This window comes from Mauremys reevesii, linkage group 2, assembly GCF_016161935.1.
Source record: "Mauremys reevesii isolate NIE-2019 linkage group 2, ASM1616193v1, whole genome shotgun sequence".
In the NCBI taxonomy this organism is placed as follows: domain Eukaryota; kingdom Metazoa; phylum Chordata; order Testudines; family Geoemydidae; genus Mauremys; species Mauremys reevesii.
The window spans coordinates 33,877,207-33,899,385 of NC_052624.1; the positions used below are offsets into that span (position 1 = coordinate 33,877,207).

Here is a 22,179-nt window from a genome sequence, read left to right on the forward strand (position 1 = left end):
AAGTTGGTTTCAGGGGCTTTACATGCTGCAGTACTGAGACCAGAAACTATGAAAAAGAAGTTAGGGGGACTGAATTATTATTCTGGAGAACAGCAGGCCCTTTAAGATTATAAACCCTAAAACTCTGAATTTCTCTTCTTTGTGAAGTTCCAAAGAAGGCCACAGATGTATCTGGATTTATTTTTTGAATTATCCAACATGTAACTCCACTATTCACATGGAGTTACACCAGAGGTGAATTTAGCCCTACCCAGAATTTAGTTCACTTACCCAGAGAGTCAACTAATGGTTAATACATTTCTTTCTGCTCTTAGTTTTGTGTGTTCTTTTTTTATGAAATACAAATACTGTAGTTGGTATCTGTAATATGGGACAACTCATTATGCATAGAGTAATGAAATCTGCTTTTCATTAGTTGTCAATACTACCAGAGAACTTTTACTTACTAGGTTTTGGTTGGGTCTTCAGTTGGTTGGCCCTCTGGCTGAATCACAAAGTCCTTCTGGGGTGGTAAGGAGTCCAATGAATAGTCTATTTTGCCCTCACTACAGTCTTCAGCCCTGGCTCTGGGCCCACTGAATTCTGCCCTTTCTTCCGGCTCCCAAATAAGTCCTATCCCATCTTAGGGTTTCTGCCAATTTACCTGCAGCTGGTAGAGGAATTCAGGCTCACCCAACTCCAGGTTCCACCCCATGGACCCTCTAAACAGCAGCCGATTCAATGGCTGAATGGCTCGATTCAATTAGTTGCTGCTTCTTCCCTGGGCCTCTTCCCACCTTGCCCCTTTTGGCTTTACCCTTATCTCAGGGTTAAGGGTCTTGGGTCCTCTTTCTGCAAACCCAGCTTTGCAAAATACAGCCAGATACAAACTCTGGCTGTCCCTTGAGCTTCTGGCCAGAGCAGAGGATGCTTCCTCACACCTCTAGTCCCAACTAGGAACTGACCTTCTAGGCCACTCAACTTCTTTTATCTGGGCCTGCTGGGCTCTGATTGGCTGCCACTAGCCCTTCTGACCCTTGGAGGATCAGGTCTCTCTAGCTTCCAAGATGGCTGCTTCAGAGAAGCCTCTCTAGGCAAGGTTGGAGGATCCACCTTTATTGCTCTTTTCCTCCCACCTTGCTGTTTTCTGGGGTCCGGGGTAGTAGGACTGCAGGCCCCGGTAGGGAGCCGCAGAGGCCAGGCACAACCCATCACAGGACCATTACAGCAGCCAAAAAATGACTGGACAGCAAAAGGAGTTGGTTGCGTCACTTTCCCTAGCCATGCCCCTCTGCTGGGAGGTTGTTTGGAAGGGGACCAAGCAGGGCTGTTCTGCTGGCCCTATGCCATCTAGAGATTCCCCCTACATCTGGGTCACTCCCGAGAAGCTAGTTATACCTGCATTCTGACAGCTTAAAGCAGAAGGAACATAAGCCCAAATCAGGGCCAAAACACCTGCATCTCCACTCCCTTGCATACTGGGCTAGGTCCTCAGATGTATCAGAGCTCCTCATGCTTTGCCAGGACCAAGAGGGGGTAATCTGGAGTGGATCTTTTGCACCCATTTGAATTTCACCCTAAAAGTAGAAAATTCTTTAGTGGAGCTTTAGTACTTGTAGTGATGGGCATCATCATTTTCCTGGAAAGAGGTATATTCTGTAAATCCTGCTAGTGAACAGCCTATGGAGACTGGTTCATTCCAGGAACTTTGCACGGATTGCCTCATGCCTTTTTGTAAAACTGGACCAAGGTTCTTTTACAGCCTATTTAAAAAACCTGCTGAAATAAGATTACTTTGGCCTTCTCGACACAGATGTATTTTTAAAAAAACTGCATATTTTGCATTTTAAAAATTAAATTGGACATATTTTAAAACCTTTTACATTGGCACAACCACATCAGCCAGTTCTCCTGCAGCCCCTTACCTTCTGTGATTAGTAGAAATAATTTTCTGCAAAGTATAAAAATGTTATCTTTGGAGCTGCTAAGCTGTCAAAATGAACAATGCCAGTCTATTTGTAGATAAAGGCAGACGCGTTCCTGTTTGGCATACAAAATGCAATTCTAGATTCATGTGTACAGCTGTAAAATGACACATTAAACAAGTGATGTTGAAGAAAATGTGTACAATTATCATTTAAATCATCATAGTAATTATATAAATCTAAATGTCATCCGATTTAAAGACAAGCAAAGGGTTGGCAATCATTGCCATTCACTGATTAATGCCTCTATTGGGGACAGAACAGCAAGGGAGCCACTCAGTGTGAAAACTGCACTAAATAAAATCATTGCTTCAAAATGAGTAGGAAAGAAGATGGCAAGGCTTCTTTCCGTATTATAAACAATATATCACTTAGTGATAGACCATATAAGTCTGGCCTAGTTAGCCATACTATGGATAGCTTAGTTTATTGGCTCAGATTTTTTTTTTCTAGAGCTGCCCGTGATTTTTATGAAGAAAAATTCTGAATTCAGTTTTAGGGATTGTTTCTAGATAACTGATGCTTGTGTGCAGTATCTTTGTTCTGTGGACATGAAGGTCACAACACACCAGAATGGTACACAATAATTCAACAAAAGCAGCAGGTGAAATAGGAGTACATTTCTTACTAATCTACAGTGCATTTTTACATACAGTACATTCAGAAAGAAAAAATGCAAACCAATTGGTAATGTTTTGTATACAGTAAGTATTAAATGGAAGCCCATATTTCCCATATGTATTCTGCATGCCCATTTCAGATAATATGCAGCTATAGTAAAATGAACACTTATTGGGATGTACAGGGCTATTGTTAAGATACATATCTTACTGAAGCTAGTTCTGCTATGCCTAGATTCAAACTATTTGACTTTCAAGTTTTGTAATTACTCCAGTATTTTCTCTTATTTTAATATATTGCATGCTCCTGTTTATGCCCATCTGATACAGGAGCTTTGCTTGGTGTACAGGACAGGATTCCCAGTCTGCATAAAAACATTCCCCAAGCAAATCTGAACCCCCTCCTCCTCCCCCTCACTGCTCTTCTCTTCATCACTATTCAAATGTAGCATTAATCATCCTTTAACAAACGTTCTAAGAACTGATGAGGGTTAATTCTCCTTCATGATTGGAGCAGTATTGCACGGGGTGGAGCCCAGATGGGCTTCACACCAAAACCACATCAGGGTCAAGAGAATTAATAGAATTTCATACATAATGGGTGAATAGAACTCCTGACTCCCTGGTCCCAGCTTTAGCCAAGTCAAGCTTCCTTTACGCTTATAAACCCACCCTTTGACAGTTCATTGTCTGGCAGAAGCGATCTTTGTTAGCTTTATTGTGGTAAGTAGCATCGCTTAAGTAGGAACTGCCAGTTAGTAGAAACTGCTAGTGTCAACTACACAGAACATGCAAGTTTAGCATATACAATTGAACCTCTGAGTTACGAACACCACAGTTACGAACTGACCAGTCAACCACACACCGCATTTCAAACCAGAAATATGCAGTCAGACAGCAGCAGAAAGAAAGAAAAAGCAAATGCAGTACTGTGTTAAATGCAAACTACTAAAAATAAAGGGAAAGTTTAAAAAAAAGATTTGACAAGGTAAGGAAACTGTTTCAGTGCTTGTTTCATTTAAATTGAGATGGTTAAAAGCAGCATTTTTCTTCTGCATAGTAAAATTTCAAAGCTGTATTAAGTCAATCTTTAGTTGTAAACTTTTGAAAGAATGATCATAGCGTTTTGTTCAGAGTTATGAACATTTCAGAGTTATGACTACAAAAGTACTTTTCCTCCTTTGGTATTCACCCCTTCTTGTCAACTGTTGAGAATAGGCCACTTCCACCTTAACTGAATTGGCCTTATTAGCACTGACCCCCCACTTGGTAAGGCAACTCCCATCGTTTCATGTGCTGTAATACTTATACTGCTCACTGTATTTTTCACTCCATACATCTGATGAAGTGGGTTTTAGCCCACAAAAGCTTATGCCCAAATAAATTTGTTAGTCTCTAAGGTGCCACAAGGACTCCTTGTTGCTTTTTCTCCATTCCTAAGGTGTTTGTAAATCTGAGGTTGTATAGTACAAACAAATACTGCCAAACTCGGACTTAGTGCAAGTGGTTGCAATGCCAGTCAAGTTACCCTCTTGCTCCAGGTATTAATTTCACCCAGGATGTGTGCTTAGTGACATTATATAAAATAAACAAAATTGCACATAAAGGTAATTTCAATTACTGTAGCATTAGGGAAAGCAGTAACATAGGTACCTACAATGCAAAACATGTTTTGTGCAATATATTGTTCTGGTAATCAATAAAATCCTGGGGAGTCAGCTGACATGCATCACAACGTGTTTATGGCATCTCTGAGACAAAGAGCCTCCTCTCAGAGAAACACTTCCCAATATGCTGCATTACTGTCCTCAATCAAAGGAGGTACTTGTTTTACAATCCGCAGATATACTTTTTAGTTCCCAGGAGTTTGCTCTCTCCACTCAGTGATCTCCACACCATATTAGGTTAATCTTTTGTAAAATAAATTTAAAAAAATAATTTTTGTTAAAAAACCCCACACCCAAGTGGCAAGGATTCCAAGGCTACAAGCATGGGTGGCGGGTATCAAAGGCCAGGGCAGGCTAAGCCTCCCTAACCCAGGCCAGGGCCTGCCCAGGTTCCACCTGAGGCCTCGCTTTCCTCCCCCTCTTCCCTGAAGCCGGCAGGGCCACAGTTCCAGCCGGTGGCTTGGAACTCAGGCCTACCAGTGGCTCGGCCCAGGGGTTGGGCTAGTGTCTGGGGCTGACTGGTGGCCTGGTGCTCGGGCCGGCCGGGCTGGGGCTCCTCTGGTAGTGTGTGTGGGAGCCTTGGGGCTCCTCTGGCCATGGCGGGGAGAAGTAGCAAGGTCGGTGGGCTAGGCTCCCTGAAGGAGGGTTTCAGCTGCCACCCATGGCTACAAGTTCATAATGATGGGCGGGACCTGGTGTGAAATGGACCAGTAATGCACCAGCAATGGGAGAGGGTTGAGTAGCAGCAGCTGAGCAGCTCTATATCATACCAGGATTCTCATAGGTAGGGAGAATCCTACACTGGCTGGAGTCACCAGCTTTAAGACAGTTTTGTGACCCATAACAAAGCTACCTTAATGGCGTAGAGAACTGAGCCCTAAATTCATAGCTTTGATCAAAGTGTTGTGTGGTTGTGGGTGGTTAGCACTTATAGGTGGGTAACTTGTAAAGCAATTTTCAAACTTCTTTTACTGGGAAGTAGTCACTGTCTTCCAATCCTGTTGACTGGGAGATTGGGGAAAGGGGCGGGGGGTATAGTTTGTTTAGAAAACCTCTAGGAGAAAGTGGCAGGAGATTGGTTTCCTGGGGTTTCTCTTTAAAGGAGTAGAACATTAACTGACATGTTAGTCAGCTGACTAGGAGTTTATAGGCTAGAATGATCGTTTGGTCTGACATGGTAGAAAATACGGTTTCATGTTTGATTAGGCTTAAGGGGCTGTCAGGAGAGCAACTGTGGCTGCCCTTTGCTTTACAGGTTAATACGCTTATACACATTCTTGTTCTGTTCTTAGTAAGCTTGTGCCCATTTTCCCAATTTTGCCCTTGAACTGCATCCACTTTAAATAGTAACTCCTCTCCACACGCTGCACTCACCTTGCCTATTTGCTGACCTTAGCAATTTAATCAAAATCCAAGCACTGGAAATCAAACTTCTTTTAGAATCTGACCGTTCTTCTGGAGAATTTGCATGAGCCCTCTTGGAAAGGGCACAGCTTGACTATAAAGTATGAGCTTCTGTATGTTTATGACCATGAACTTACAGGGCGTTTATACCATTTTTGCTGTGTCTTGGATGTTTGAAAGGTATGTCTGGCACCTTTCCAAAGGCAGTTAATTGTGCCTTAGTCAAACACACAAGCAAATAAACAAAAAAAGCTTTTATACTTTAAGTAAAAATAAAATAAAATTATGTTTTGTTTAGGGATCAGAGCTCTCAGATGTATTATTCCTCAAACTACCACATTTAGTGCAAAAAAGCATCAAATGCTGGCATGTTAGAGGTGCCCACATTTGTCTGGAAAGTAGATAGAGGAAATAAATCCTCGTTTTGTTAAAAACCATGGTACTTTTTTTTGTGAGAAACAGATTTAATTTTATTTGGTAAAGGGCAAAATCGTGGTCCTGATAAAATTAAATGGGACTTTTGCCTTTGACTTCAATAGCACCAGGATCTGACTCAAAAAAATGTGTGACATTCTTTGCTCCATGTTCAGAAGGAGGTGATGTAATACTTTTCACCCATTATGCCATAGAAAAAACATGGCATTTAAAGGGAAAGTAGAGGCACAGATAAGGGCTGCATTATGAGGTTGTATGGACAGAAACACAGGCCGGGCACAGGAAGTTTTTCAAAGGAACACAGGGGAGTTAAGTGCCAAACTCCTATTGACTTTCAATGGGAATTGGGTGCCTAACTCCCCCTTGAAAGTCTCCTTCTGGACCTGTATCAGGTGTTAAGTATTGTAATTTTATTGGCTTCAGCGGAGCTACTCCAGATTTACACCAGTGTAATTGGATAGAATTTGGCCCATTTTGTAATTAGCAGAAAGAGACTGGCATATATTTCCACCTGGGTTCACTTGAGTTTTTATCACTTTTAAATAAGAAGATCTTTTTCTAATTGGCAAAACAGGTCTTGTATTTCCCTATCCCTGTCTCTCTTATCTATGTTCGGTAGGGAAATGTTTAAGAAGCATTTGCTAGTTTCCAAAGAATGAGCCTTTAATACTATATTATCTAAGGAATTAGCCTCATACTGTCAAAAAATCAGTAAAATGTAATAAAGAATTCTGCATAAACCTGCTAATGATTAACATGTCTAAAATGAAAGTCCTGCCAAAATCCTGGAATGGAGTTTTCCATCTGATGTTTTCTCTCTCTTGCAGAAGTCAGCTGCAGAAGCATGCTGCCATGAAGAACTGGGGATTTAACAAGGAGTAGCCTTTACACTTTACACTTACAAGGCCCGACTCTAATACACACTGAGGTCCCTTTATTGCACTCTGGCAGTGTGAAAGGCCCTTAAAACGGGGGTAAAGTACATGCACATGTCCTTTAAGGCCCTATTCACATTGCCAGAGGTATGTAAAGGGGCCTAGGTGTACATGAGACTCACCTTCACAATATTATAGTGACAATAATGTAGTATGTTTTGACCACCGAAGGGCAAATTCTAAGCCTGGGCTATGGTCTGGCCACTTGATACACCCGGGTTAGAGGAAACCTTCCCACCAGGCTGGGGAACTACTGAGCAAAGCCAACCCTAACCCAAAAGACAAGAGTAGTCTCTACAGCTTCATAGGCACCTCTCCATGTTGGGCAGGTCTTGGAGATCTGCATAACAATCACACCCTTGACCTTCACCCTGGCCCTTCCATTATCTACCCCCATCTGTCCCACATGGGCTAGTATTCAGGGAGCCCTCTGAGGACCAGAGATTCATGGTGTGCTGAGGGTATGTGACCACTGTGCCTCCCCCAAAGGCTGCCTCCTGTTGCACAGCAGAACTGCACTAGTTATCATGCAACTGTAACTGATACAGGATTCAATTAATAAATAATTAAAGGGGAGGAATATAATTAATGCCAGTCCACATGGTTTTATGGAAAATAGGGCTTGTCAAACAAATCTGATTTTATTCTTTGATGAGGCAACAAGTTTGGTAGAGGTAACTTTGTAGATGTAATAGACTTTGCTGAGGCTTTTGACTTAGTACCACGTGACATTATGATTACAAATTAGTACTATACAATCTCAACAGAGCACCTGATCAATGGATTAGGAACTGGCTAGCTGACTGCTCACAAATCTCAATGAAGAATCATCATTGAATGGGAGAGTCCACAGGGATCGATTCTAGGCCTGATGATATTCAACATTTTTATCAATGATTCTGGAAGTAAATATAAACTAACTGCTGATAAAATCTACAGCTGAAACAAAGACGGTGGAGTGGTACATAATGATGAGGCCAGGGAATTCATGCTGAGTGAGCTAGATCACCTCATAGCTGAGCTCATTCCACCAATATATGTTACATAATCAAATGTAAGGTCGTACATCTAGGAACAAGGAAGGGAGGTCATACTTACAGAATGGGGGACTGTCTCCTGGAAAGCTGTGACTCTTGTAAAGGAGCTAAAAGGTCATAGTGGACAACATGAGCTCCCAGTGTGAAGCTGTGGCAAAAAGGGCTAATGCAGGGGGCTCTTAAACTGGGGTTCGGGACTCCTCGGGGGTTGTGAGGTTATTACATGGGGGGTTGCAAGCTGCCAGCCTCCACCCCAAACCCCGCCTTGCCTCCAGCATTTATAATGGTGTTAAATATATTTTCAAGTGTTTTTAATTTATAAGGGGGGGGTCACACTCAGAGGCTTGCTATGTGAAAGGGGTCACCAGTACAAAAGTTTGAGAACCACTGGGCTAATGTGATCCTTGGATGTATAAATAGGGGAGTAGGAAGTGATTTTACCTCTGGATATGGTATTGGGGAGCCTGATACTGGAATAAAGCACCCAGTTCTGGTGTCCACATTTTTAAAAGGATGTTGAAAAATTGGAGAGGGAACAGAGAAGAGCCACAAAAATGAGTTGAGAGCTGGAGAAAATGCCCTACAGTGATGAAGGTCAGGAGTTGACTTGCTCATGCTGTATAAGTACCTTAAATGGGGAGAAAATACTGGGTACTAAAGGGCTTTGTAATCTAACAGAGAAAGGCATGTCAAGAGCCAATGGCTGGAAGCTGAAGCTGAAGTCAGAAGCCAGACAAATTCTCAAATTCTCATTAGAAACAAGACACTTATTTTTAACAGTGAAGGTGAACAACCATTGGAACAAACTACCAAGAGAAGTGATGGATTCTCCATCTCTTGATGACATCACATCAAAACTGGATACCTTCTTGGAAGATGCTTTGGTCACATACAGGTTACTGGGCTCAATGCTGGGGAAATGGGGCAAAGTTTTATGGCCTGTGTTATACAGGAGGTCCAAATAGATGATCTAGTGGTCCCTTCTAACCTTAAAATCTATGACTATGAATCCTTGTCATGTAACCCCCTGTGGCTGCAAGACTTGCCCCCGAGGGACATTAATGTTATTGATAAACATGAAGGTTGAATATTACCTGATTGACACACATGAGGAGAAAGTCGGCCATTTGTTTGTTTATCTTTGGACAGCATCACGGTCCTCAGCTGATGTGACAAAATCATTTCATTCAACTTTTGCTGCAGTGCCAAATAGTCTTCGGACAATTTTGATATCTAAAAAAAAATAATACAAGATAGAGATCTCTATGTTTCCAGATAAATCAAGGGTAAGAAACTGCAGATGGGACAATAAGATAAACAGAGATTGGACAAACTGCTTTTATGCAATACACTGCTTTTTTGAAAGCATGAAATAATTCCATCACAGCACTGTAACAAACACTGCACATGTAATAATAACTGATCCTGCAAACTGCTCCGTAGAGGTTCACGTCTGTGTCCATGCAGAGCCCCTTTGAAGTCAATGAGAGCAGGGTTCCAACTGTGCAGAGCATGCACTAGGAACGGGTTATGATAACCTTATTCAGCAAGGTGATTAAGCATGTGCATAACTTTAAACAGGTGAGTAAGGACTTCAGTACTCTGCTGAGTCAGGGCCTTAGTTAGCAAATGTCAGCATTTCAAAAAAATGCTTATCTTGACTGGAGCTTCTGGTTTTAGGTTAAAATGGACAATGCCCACCCCCAACCCTGACAGTCTCTCCACTTGTAGCACGAATTGTAGATTTTTATAAAATATCCATTAAAATACCTGAATTTTACTGAGTGAAATCCTGGTCTCACTGAAATCAACAGGAGCTTTGCCATTAAATTCCACGGGGCCAGGGGTTCATCCACAACATTTTCAGTGAAATGTATTTGTATCAAATTATGCTGCTTTGCTGAAGCTGAACCATTTTGTGGCAATCTAGTGATTTCAATGACGTTTTCAACAGGAAGCTTTCTGAGGTTCAGGGTGGGCTCTGGTCACTTTTGACCAAAGAGAGTGACCTGAATAAAAAAAACCCCTACCCCTTTTGATCCAAAACTGGATGTTTTGATACAGTTCGTTTCATGAAAATGTCCAAAAGGGTTTGTTTTTTCCCCAATGCAGAACAAAACCAAATTCCAAAATCTTGGAAGTTGTCATGAAACAGAATTGTCATGCTCTGGCCAGCTCTATGTACACCATTGGAAAGTATTTGTAGAAGGAACTGGTGAACCCTAAAAATCCCTTGCATTCTGTGGGAGCTCATCTATGCAAGAACAGGGCTTGGAAAGGGGAACATTTTTTATATAATTTAAGGAAAACAAATTTTAAACAGATTTACCCCCCCCCATACACACACACAAATTCGACTACTAAGTGAGAATTTGATTTGCCTAAAAACCCTGCCAAGCTTCAGAATAAATTAATATCAAAATCTGTGTAAACCCAACTCTTTAATTCCTGACCAGTGATTTAAATGCACAGAATAAAGTGATTTAAAATGTTACTTACTGACTGGCCTGAACAGAATGCCCGTTATTACAGTTAATTTTGGTGTTTTGTATCTTATGAAGTAGTATGAGTCACAGCATCCATTTTCAATGAGCTATCATCTAATGCATTGCTCTTAGCACATTTCCTACAGTTACCAAGAAATATTTAGCTTAATAAGCTTCTTACCTGTCTTGAAAAGGCTGCCAAATCACAAGCCTCTTTTGCTGAGCCATCCTTTAGATTCTTATGGCTCTCGGCCTGAGTATTAGACCTTTCTCTATCTTTTGTTGCCTTGGGATCATTATTTTGAATATGTGCTACTTCAGTTGGCTCTCCACTAGCTCTCTCTTGACTTTTAGAAGGTAATTTCCCTTCTTTTCTGAGTTGCCCCCTTCTTCTGTAACCTCGATAATTACTCTGAATTACCACTGCTGCCTTGTCTTTGTCTTCTGAACCTTGTTTTTCTGGCTCAGCTTGTTTCTGTGAGCCTCTTACTGAGTCTTTCCTTATACTTCCTTTATTTTCACCAGGTATTATCCCTTCCTGCGTCAGATGTTTTCTCTCCAAGTGACTGTCATACTTATTCTGAACAACAACAGACAGTTGGTTTTGCTCATCTGTGCTGATTGTTTCCTGATGAGTCAGATCTCGGAGGCCTCGTTCTGTCATTTTTTTAGATGACTGCTTCAAAGAGGCCTGTTTTTTGCCTTCCTTTGGATGCTGCCCTGGAGGGTTTTGTTTCATAGAAACGCTCTCTCTTCTTGGAGGCATTTTCCTTTTTTCCTCTAGGTTCTGTCTGTCTGGGTGTCCTGGGTAGCTGCTCTGACTGAAAATAGCTGCCTTACCTTTTCTGTCTGTTTCAGCCTCAGCTTCCTGCACTACATTTTGACCTGACTTTACTTCTGGTTTCAAGTTTTCCACTGGAGAAGACACTTGATCTGCTAGTTTTGTGTGTTGCTCCTTTATTTTTTTACGCTCTCTGTAGCCTCTGTAGTTACTCTGAACAATAACAGCTGCTTCCTCTTCAGCTGGAGAAGGAGAGTTTGTCATCACAGCTGGGTTTTCTTTATTGTCTTGAGGTTGCTCATCTTTTTCAATAATGGAGACTGCATTTTTAGTTTGTTCCTTCTTCAGAAGTGATTCCCTGTATGAGACGTATTGTATTTGGGAAATATTATAGCAGACAGATTACCACCTTACAATTTCCTGCAGCAATGTTTGCGTACTAAACGACAATTTGATCAATCAAAAATGAAAATAAAACAACAAGAGCATCTAGCACAGATTAGGAATGCGGAATGAATATACATATTTGTGAATATGAATGATATTCTAAGTCTGGAAGAATATCCCTGTCAAATGGCCCAAGGGCAATGAGGGTGGCAATCTAGATGATAAAAAAGCAGGTGATAAAGGTTACAGAAAAAATCTGTGATGGAGCAGGGAATTGAACTCCGGTCTTCTGAGTCCCAAGACAGCACACTAACCACATCCTTCTACTTCTTTACCCAGCACTGTCTTTACTGGCTGTGAGTGGTCTCCCAAATGGTTTCCTTCTTGTATGGGTAAGACTACCAAATCTTTCTAGTGCTACCTCCCACTAGGCTCACTCATAATCACACCTCGAAAGCAAAGACTAAAAATGTAAAAAAGAAGTAGGCTTCTCAGGGGGACATTTCAGAGGATGAATGCCTACTTGGCTGAGTTACACTGAGCAGGCCCAGAACAGCTTGTGAAAATACTGGCCATTCAACATAGCACACCTGGAAAGAGTCCTAAACTACTTTCATGAACAGAATCTGTTTTATTGTTGGGTACCCATCTCAACAGATGGATAAGAGGAAGTTTCCATGTTTCAGATTGTCAATTTCTTTCCATTTTTACTTTTATTTGATTTAGACGAGGTGTATGCAATGTATAGAAATGTCTCAAGAAGAGCTATTCCAAACACAGACCAGGACCTATCAGTAGTATCAGTTTATATTAAAATCACAGGTGGGCAAAATATTGCCAATTAATTCTTTTTTTTACCCCATATTTGCCTCTTCTTCCCTGAGGTCACAAAACTTAAGAAAAATGTTTACTGCCATCTTTTAAAATAAACAAACAAACTATACTCCTGAGGGAATTCCGTGTCACTTTGCATGCGCAGAGTTCATATCCCCCGCAGATTTCTTTGCTTCCCCACAGAAAAATGATTTCTGATGGGGAAGCAAAGGGAAGCTGCAAAAGCAGTGATGTGCTCCTCCCTTGCAGCTCAGGCAGGTTGGTTTGGGTGCCTGGAGCAGCCGGATGGGCAGTCATGCGTGTAAGAGATAGAGACACTCTGTCCTGCTCGCTCGCTATTGTGGCACACTCTGCGTGGTGGGCCAAGGCTTCAGGGTGTTTCTGAGGAGGTAGGAGTGGGACAGGCTCTATCTCCTCAAGCAGAGCATAATGTATACTCTTGGGGGAATTCTGTGCCACTGTGCAGTGCAGAATTTTGCAGAAATTAACGTGTGTGCAGAATTTCTTTTCCCCCACAGAAATGGGCTGCAGTACTACTAGCTGCCACTAGGAGCCACACATAGACGACACTGCTGGGGGGAGGGAGAGGGAGCTAGAGGGATCTTGGCAGCTGCAGTTCCCAGCATGCCCTGAGGGAAAGAGAGGACAGCACTCAGGAAACTCCATGCAAGCCTGGTACTGAGCATCAGGCTGTTTCTCCCTCTGGATCCTTGGGCTCTGGGGGAGAGAGAGTGCGGGTATCTGGGCTGGGGCGGGGCTGCAGTTGGGCTCTGGTGGGGAGGGGGTTCGGGTGTATTGGCTTGGGGGGCATGGCTAGGCTCTGTTGGGGAGGGGTTGTCTGGTCTCCCAGCTGGGCTCTGGGGTCAGGGCAGAGAAACAGGAACTGGGCTGTCATAGAGGTTTCTTTCACTCTCTACTCCTGGGGGAATTTTTGTGTGTGTCTGTATTGTTACAGACATACTTGCTGACAGGTATTTTGAAATAAATTACCAAAATAGTTGAAGCTGGCATGATTATGTAGTGTTATTTTGACAAATAAAATTTGGAGAATTTTAAAATATTGTGTACAGAATTTTTTAATTTTTTGGTGCAGAATGCCTCCAGGAGTAAAACTATTTGTGCTACACAGAAGCATCCAATTCTGCTTCATTTCCAGAGAATATTGCTGATTCTGACAATGTGTTTACTGAAGCAGGAGACATTTAAGTGATACAACAGAAGGAAAAGATCACTACCTTTTCTTTTTGAAGCTTTTCCTCTCCCTATATCCCCTGTAGTGAGATTGAATTGTTGTCGCTGCTTTGTTCGATGCATCTGTTATTTCTTTCCTTTTCTTTCTGATTAAGTATCCTCTTGCAACTGATACAAATTACAGTACAATACCATTTTAGATAACACCCAAGCTGTATTCCAAACTTTTAACAGAGTTAAATCATAACAATACAGAGTTAAATTAAAAAAAGCTGCAGAAGACAGGAACCTGGTAGTAGAGGCAAGGTGGGGGAAAGCTGTGTTTTCAAGTGAGATTTTAAATGTGATGGCAAGTCAGTGAAGTGGAGGGATACAGGAAGTTTATTGAGACGACAGAAGCTACAGAGGAGAATGGTCTCACACCTGCAGTGGTGACATTATGTGAAGGATCATAGAAGGAGGCAATGGTTGAAGAACTAGGGAGTGGGATAGGGAATGGAAGAAGCCAAATTCAGAACTGATATGTAAAGTGGTGTAAATTAGACTCCCCAGCACACATTTACTGATGTGTAAGTGAGTGTAATGGGTTCTAAGATGGTGTGAATTACATAGCAAGGAACCAAATTTCAGGTAGGGGTGGCCTGTCTGCCTTATTTACACCCCCCGTTAGCTGACTTTCTTGCTGCATTCCTCTCTCTGTGAGCTACATCAAGTTGCACTCCAGTAGATGCACTGGGGGCCAGACTCAGAAGTGCTGTGTAATGGAGACAAATTATAGGTTGAAAAGTGGATGTGAGTCTAAGGGGGTACAATGTAGTCTAGAAAGGAATATAAAGGGATTTAACATGCACTTTTAGGGGGCTCCAAAGACAGTGGAAATTACATGAACTTAGATTCTTTCTAGAATTTCTTAGGCTTTGTCCACACTAGCACTTTTGTTGGTAAAACGTTTGTTGGTCTGGGTGCAAAAAACCACCCCCCGATAAGTTTCACCAACAAAAGCGCCAGTGTGGAGAGTGCTATATCAGCGGGAGACACTCTATCACAGACATAGCTACCGCCGCTTGTTGGGGGTGGTTTAATTATGCCAGTGGGAGAGCTCTCTCCCGTCGGCACAGAGCGGCTACACAGGAGACCTTACAGCAGTGCATCTGCAGGGATACAACTGTGCTGCTGTAAGGTCTGTAGTGTAGACACAGCCTTAGCCTGATTCTCCTCTCGCTTACATAGGTGCAAATCAGGAGTAACTTCACTGAAGTCAGAGGAGTTATACCATTGTAAATGTAAGTGTGGACAGCATCTGATCTGTTTCAGGTTACTTAGCTTCACCTGTTAGCCCAGATCGTTGAGGTAGGATGGAGCATGTCCAAGGATGGTTTTCAAAACAAGGATGGCAATTTTGAACTGGATTTTGAAACAAATGGGGAGCAGAGTCACTAAAAGTGTGAGACAATGGGCATCATATAATTTTGCTTCTTTTATGCTGAAGGAAGTTGAGCTGAAGCCACATGTCAGGAAGAGAGAGTGGACGCAAAGGAGAATTAAAGATATCATAAGATACAGTGCAGTGGTTAATCAACATGAACAAGCTGTTGCCACACTGTGGCGTTTGAGATTCCCTCTGCTGAGGAGTTAATCGGGGCATCTCAGTTATCATCATGTTGGTAAATATTGACTTTCAATGGTGACCTCTTTGGATTTGATTCTGCTCTCAGACCAGTTTTACACTGGTAAAATTCCACTGACTGCAATTGAGTTACTCCTGAATATACACCACATGAGATCAGTGTCAGGTTGTATACATACACGTGATGGTTATCAAAATGACCAAGAGGGACAGGGTAGATGGAAAAAAGCAAAGGATCAAGAATTGAATCTTGGGAGATGTCACAGTAGAGATGTCTTGGCACAGAAGAAGAGAAGGAACATTTTGATAGGTAGGAACAGAGCCATGACAGAAGACAACCAGAGACATATGCATAGCTATAGATAAAGACTCTTCTCTAAAGTAAATGTTATCTAATATGTAACAAACGTATAGAAAAATGTAAACAATATATACAAGAGCATACAGACAAATATTGTATATATACATTAAATGCAAGCAGAGATATAGTGTGCACAGAGGTGAAAGTGGGCCGGTATAGCATACGGGTAAGAAGTGGCTGCCAGTATGGGCCCGTATGCAGCCGCCCCAGGGCCTGGCAATTTAAAAGGGCCCGGGGCTCCTGGCCGTTGCTACCGCAGACCAGAGTCCCAGGACTTTTACATCACCGCTGGAACCCTGGGAGGTGCAGGCTGGGCAGTGCAGAAGAGCTGGCGGGGGGAGGCTGACCCTCCAGCCCGGCCTCTTCTGCCTGAGGCCCCGGCCCTTCTAGAGGCCTGGAGCTGGGACCCCGTCCTGGTAAGTTTTTTCTATTACTTTCACCCCTGAGTGTGCATACATATATACAGTATTTACAAGCAGAGATATGTGCATCAGATCGTCGGTGCAATCTGATGTAGCTCCACTGCAGTCAATGTAGCTTTATAGCAGCTGAGGATCTGGCCCACTACATTGTGTATAAGCAGATACATAAAATCAGTGTATTAGAAGTCTAGAAAGCTAACAGTCCTTACCTGCTTGAAGTCTGGTAATAAATGTTTCCATTTTGTATTTATTTTTTCCTTTTTCATATTCTTTACGAGCAACAAAGCCCCTGTAAACTAAAAAGAGGTGGGAAAATTTAAGCTCATCCATTAGGTGATATAGAAGATTATGAAAATAAAGCAGCAAAGAGTCCTGTGGCACCTTATAGACTAACAGACATTTTGGAGCATGAGCTTTCGTGGGTGAATACCCACTTGCATCTGACGAAGTGGGTATTCACCCATGAAAGCTCATGCTCCAAAACATCTGTTAGTCTATAAGGTGCCACAGGACTCTTTGCTGCTTTTACAGATCCAGACTAACACGGTTACCCCTCTGGTATATGAAAATAAAGAATTCTTCAAGGAATTATGGCATCAGAATTAAAGTATTCAAACATCATATCTTTCCAGGATGTTTCTACAAAGAAACACACTTTTGAATTGTCAGTCAGGTTTCCAAATTTATGACAAGGAAGCACAAACTGTATAAAATATGTAAAATCTGGGTCCTCCAGGTCATATTGTAATTATGGAATCAATTAGTATATAACAAATGTAGATGTTAGAACTTCCAAGAGGATGTTATGCTACAGGAGACTGTTCAATTAGCGATTTCTCAATCAATAGCTTAATTAGTTTTATTATCCAAGGTGGTTAATACATTATTTTTTCACTGGTATATTATGTGACATTGTCAGAGTAGGCTGGAATTTTAGGAATAAAAATATTACTTATGTATTCACATTCCTTTGTTGTTAAAAATTGCCTTTTAAAAGTAACACTGATAGACAACTGTAGTGAAGAGATTATTGTCGTAACCTGATTAAACAATTTCTTTTAATAAAAATACATAAAACATGAAACATAGAATGCTTTATCAAATGCAACAGGTTTAAAAGAACAAAATGTAAGAAGCCATATTTCATCCATATGCACATTTATTCTAAAATGGTGTTGAGCTATTACCTGACTGTATTTTAATAGCACTTTCTTCCCTTTTCTCCTTTAATTTTTTGTATCTCTTTGAACCTAGCCACCCTCTGACATAGGCCTGAATCAAAACAATCCTGTCAACCGTCTCCTTTCTCATTAAATTCAACTGCTCCACATGATAGTATTTAAGGAACACCTTAAAGAGAGTAAACAAACAATGATACACAGCATTAATTCATATGGCCTAGACAGTCCTCTCACAGTGATTCATACATGTACATTAGTTTATTTAGCATCAACAGGAATTCTGTGTGACCATCAGAGGAAGAACAAAGCCTTTAGTTCAATTGTTTAAATGATCATTTTTGAAGGTGACAAAGCTGAAATAATTCTGTAATTTGAGTTCATAACACAAGTGGCCAAAACACTTCTATTATTTGTATTTTCATTGGAAGATACTTTAACCTCCTCAGTGTTTTCCTCTGATGCATATTTCACAAAACTAACTCCAGTCTGTTAATGCTTTTGTCTAGTACCTTAAACCCATGCCATTTATTTATTTTTAAATTTGCTTTCAGGGAAGCCTACGCCACAGAAAAACAACCCCAAAAGCAAGACTGGCGCAAGTGATACAAACATCAGTCCTGATTCTGTCTCACATTGGAGTAAATCAGGAGTAACTCCATTGAAGTTAATGGAGTTGTACTGATGTGAAACCAGTTGCTGTAGGTAGGAGGAGAATCAGTCCCATTGTATCTATTTTTTCAGGACTTTTCTGTCCTCTCCTCTCTACTCCTTTTGTCATAGTCTTTGTCTGTCACCTCCTGTTTCAGTTACGTTTGTGCACATCTGGAGTAACTCCATTTAAGTACATAGTGGGATATAAATTCCCATACCTCTAGTTATTCTCTTTTCCCCATCCCCATTTTCTCCTTTGGTCCCACCTCACAACATGAGAGAGGTTGGGCGGGGAGGTGCATCCATGGATCCTTGTCCCAGCCTTCTTTAGAAAAACCTGCCCCAGCAATACCCCTCTGCCTTTGAAGAAGATCTTTCTTCTCCTCTCTGGTAGTCCCATTATGAATCCATATCTGGTTCATTAGACAGGCGTGAACAAGAAGAGGTGTGGCTATGGAGAAAGGTGCCTCAGACAGGTATCTGCACCTCAGACAGTTCAGTTCTGTGTCTCCCCCTCTCTTTGAAACTTCTTCTCCCCCCCCCCGCCCGTGTTACCTTCAAAGAAGGGGAGACTTGAGGCTGAAGTTATTTGAGGTGTGGAGACACCAGTTTTTCTCCTAAGGCACCTTCTCTGTCTAGAAAACCTCCTGTAGTTTGCCAGCAGGGAGGCCCTTTTTGACAAATCAGGCTAGAAAGGCTGAGGTGGGAGGGAGTCTGATAAATTCTACTGGTGCCACGAGGCAATAATGAGGGAGCAGATATTTATCTCCACCCTAATCAGAGGCTACTCAAGACAATCTGCCACCCTACACAAATCTTCAGTGTGCTGCCCTCCTCCTCATAGGCCTAGGGCAGCAGATTTGGCCTGGCTGCCTCTCTGTCATGATAGAGGGGCAGCCAAGCCAAATTTGAATGAGTGGCAGGTAATCCAGTGTAAAGAGTTGCAAAACCACTCAAATTTGCTCCAGACACCCCTCCGTCATGATGGAAAGGTGACTAGCCAAATCTGCCACCCTAGGCAGCTGCCTAGTTAATAGGTGTGCGAAGTAGATATGCGGGGGTGCTGCAGCACCCCGACGTTTTATGCAGGACTGCTGGCCCTGCACCCTGCTCCCCAGCCGCTGGCTCTATGCATAAAACCTGGGGGTGTTTCCCGCACCTATGACCTGCTCCCGGCCCTCCGCCCACACTCTGCTCCCCAACCTCTCATCTCACCTGGGGCTCGGGTCCTGGCTGCCGGCACCCCCACTACTAAATATGTTCCAGTGCGACTGGCCTAGTTTGATTATAGCTAGGGTGGCCTCTGTCCATAACCAAATCTTCCCTCACTCTCTACATCTGAGATCATCTGCTGCCAACTCCTCTCCCGGCACTGAGGGACCAGGATTTCAGCCTAATTGTCAATGAGGGGTGTCCAATGAAATAATTTTTTTACTCATGTGAATCAAAAGTAATTCCAGTGGAGTAACTGAGAGCAGAGTTTGCTTAATATCTTTACAAACACATAGTGAAATGTATGCAAAGTATGTGAAATATTACTTTGGTTTTTCCGAGAACCCAGTTGTCAAGGCGGGCTTTTTCTAAGATAGCAGCACAGGTTTCAGGGCTGACGGGAGGATCATCATTTGTTTTGTAGCAGATGAGGTAATACCTAAAAGACAACAATATGATTATTACAGTAATATGGAATGACTGAAATATGCAGATTCACACCATTCATCTAAATGAAACCTAGTTTAAAATGTTTTTGTATGAAGCAATACATAATGTACTAAAAAGAACATGCCAAAAATCACCGTGTATTTATATACAGCAATTAGAAACACAGTTAAAGGTGCATAAGAGAGATCTTGTACACCCTGGAGGGTTTTTTAGTTCTATTAACATCACTACAGGACTCTCAGAAAACATGCTGTCTAGTGAGAGTCTTTGCCAAATCGTTGCCTTTACTACTTCTTTGCATGTTGTGGATAACCCTTTTGTGACATTCTGTACCTTGGGGGAGCACCCAGTAACCCCCATATTCCTCATTTATATATAATTGTGATCTTGCATATAAAGCAGGCCTTGTGAGGTATCAGGGGAAAGGTTATGATCTGCTGAAGTCATTAAATTATAAGAATTGTGTTGTATGGTTTTCATTAAAATATGCTGTGGGTTTTGAAGGTGCCCAGATACTAGCTCTACAGAGACAATGACAAGGGAGGTAACCAACACTTGGGTGGTTGCTGTTGAACAGACATCACCAGCTATTTTTCAGCAAGGGAGCTACAATGCAATGACTCAATTGCATGAGGCTACACCAGGGGAATTGCGGAACCTTGCCTAGAGACTCAGCAATGCTCACCAAACATGTATGGACTTGTGTTCTACAGGCACATGGACTAAGGGTATAAAACAGAACACAGTGGCCACATGCTTGGCCTTTTCTCGTCCCGCACCTATGCTGCAAGCAACACGGACACTGAGAAGACTTAAGACTCCAACAAAGGAGACTGCCTCAGGTTTCAAGGGTGAAATCTGTGTACTATGAACTGCAATATACAGTGGGGTGAGAAAAACTGCTTAATCTAGACGTTGCCCAGCCTTGTTGAAATCAGTGGAGTGAGAGTGATTTACATCTGTGGAGGATCTGGCTCACTATGCTCTCTGCTTCCCTCCTTTACACTAGCAGTAAAATCTTTAAAAGCAATAACCAAAGCCCCAGACACACCTTGTTCACTTGAAACTACTTCAACAGCCTTCATCAAGCTGTGCTTTTCTGACACAGTCATGGCCCCCTCAGTGTGCAATCCTGAAACAAGCTTATCAAACCATCAGCTTGTTCTTCTTCTGTGTCTCTGTCATCGGTTGTCTACTTCTAGTGCATATTAGTTTAAAAGCTTCTGTCAGAGTGGGCGTTATCTGCACAATTTCTTCTATTTTCCCCCTGTAAATCTAAGTTCTTATCCAGGAAAATGTCTGGCTTCTACATTTGTAAAAGAGAAATGCAAAATAACTGCTTAATCTCTTACCGTGGAGACTTTTTTTATTTAACGTTCTCCCAGATATAACAAGGGTGAGACTAGTCTCTTAACAAACGAATCTTACTTATCAACTACACTTTAAAAAACAAAACCATGCATTTATGCACTTCTGCCTTAATCGTTAATGTGCAATAATGTGATCATTATGTGCCTCTCTGCAAAGCTAGAGGCTGAATTAAGCTGGTTCTCAGTGGCTAGAGATACAGTACTGTGTTTTTGGAGGATGTCATTATTTGTTCCAAATTCTAAGATTTAATTTAAAATATTAAGTTTCTAGCCCTTATAGTTCTGGAGAAAACTTTCAGACTGAGCAGAGTGGTGTCTGCCTGAGGGTAGGTTTACACTTACCTTCCCGATCGATGCGGTGAGTTTGACTTCTCGGAGTTCGAACTATCGCGTCTGATCTAGACACGATAGTTCGAACTCCCCGTGCGCTCCGGTCAACTCCGGTACTCCACCACTGCAAACAGCAGTGGCGGAGTCGATGGGGGAGCCGCGGAGTTCGACCCCGCCACGTCTGGACGGGTGAGTAGGTCGAACTAGGGTACTTCGAATTCAGCTACGCTATTCATGTAGCTGAATTTGCGTACCCTAGTTCGACCCCCCTTCTTAGTGTAGACCAGGCCTGAGTCTGCAATGAGCATGAAACAATGGTCAGAGATGTGTGATCTTTCCCTACAAATCGAAATGATGTGTTACCCTCATGTCTGAAATATTCTGTCTGTACAGTCTAGCTTGTGATCTTTGACAAGGACCTTGTCTTTATCTTTGTTTTATACAGCTCCAAGAATGCTGACGACATTCAGCAAACATCAGACAACAATCATCGAAATAGGCTCATATGTACATGTAGTTACCGTTTTATGAAGTTAGCAAACAGTATGCGATGGGAATAACCCTGTCTCCGAATTCTTGCCGTCTCCAGAATTCCCGTATAGCGTAGCTGTACCAGTACCTTCTCTTTGTCATACTTGTGTGCCTGCCGATCATTGTTTGGCTTGATGCAACGGACAAAATGAGGCTGGCCAACCACCATCTTGGATAATAAATCCATCAGAGAATACTTCAAGAAAACGGAGAAACATTTTCTGTTGTGATACATAAAAGCCTCCTATTGTACAAGAGCATCTGTGCATTTGAAATTTCATTTCACATGAGTGGTATTGTAGG

General features: G+C 42.1%; 1 protein-coding gene and 1 long non-coding RNA gene across 10 annotated transcripts in view; one reads left to right on the forward strand and one right to left on the reverse strand.

The window, feature by feature from the left end:
• Positions 1-22,179, reverse strand: part of MYO3A (myosin IIIA) — a 188,271-nt gene that overhangs the window by 17,296 nt on the left and 148,796 nt on the right. For all 8 annotated transcript variants that reach the window (XM_039523756.1, XM_039523755.1, XM_039523753.1 and 5 more), the window contains 7 exons: positions 21,867-22,072; positions 19,523-19,634; positions 17,339-17,501; positions 16,361-16,447; positions 13,786-13,909; positions 10,730-11,687; positions 9,157-9,295 (listed from right to left, as the gene is read on the reverse strand). In XM_039523756.1, coding sequence (XP_039379690.1) covers positions 9,157-9,295; positions 10,730-11,687; positions 13,786-13,909; positions 16,361-16,447; positions 17,339-17,501; positions 19,523-19,634; positions 21,867-22,072 — 1,789 coding nt within the window. The remainder of the gene's footprint in view (positions 1-9,156; positions 9,296-10,729; positions 11,688-13,785; positions 13,910-16,360; positions 16,448-17,338; positions 17,502-19,522; positions 19,635-21,866; positions 22,073-22,179) is intronic.
• LOC120397613 lies at positions 16,021-22,136 on the forward strand. Of its 2 annotated transcripts, XR_005593891.1 has the most exons (3): positions 16,085-16,145; positions 17,884-18,034; positions 21,791-22,136. It is a non-coding gene; the product is annotated as an uncharacterized LOC120397613 (long non-coding RNA). The 2 variants fall into 2 exon arrangements; XR_005593892.1 differs by lacking the exon at positions 17,884-18,034 and having other exon boundaries at positions 16,021-16,145.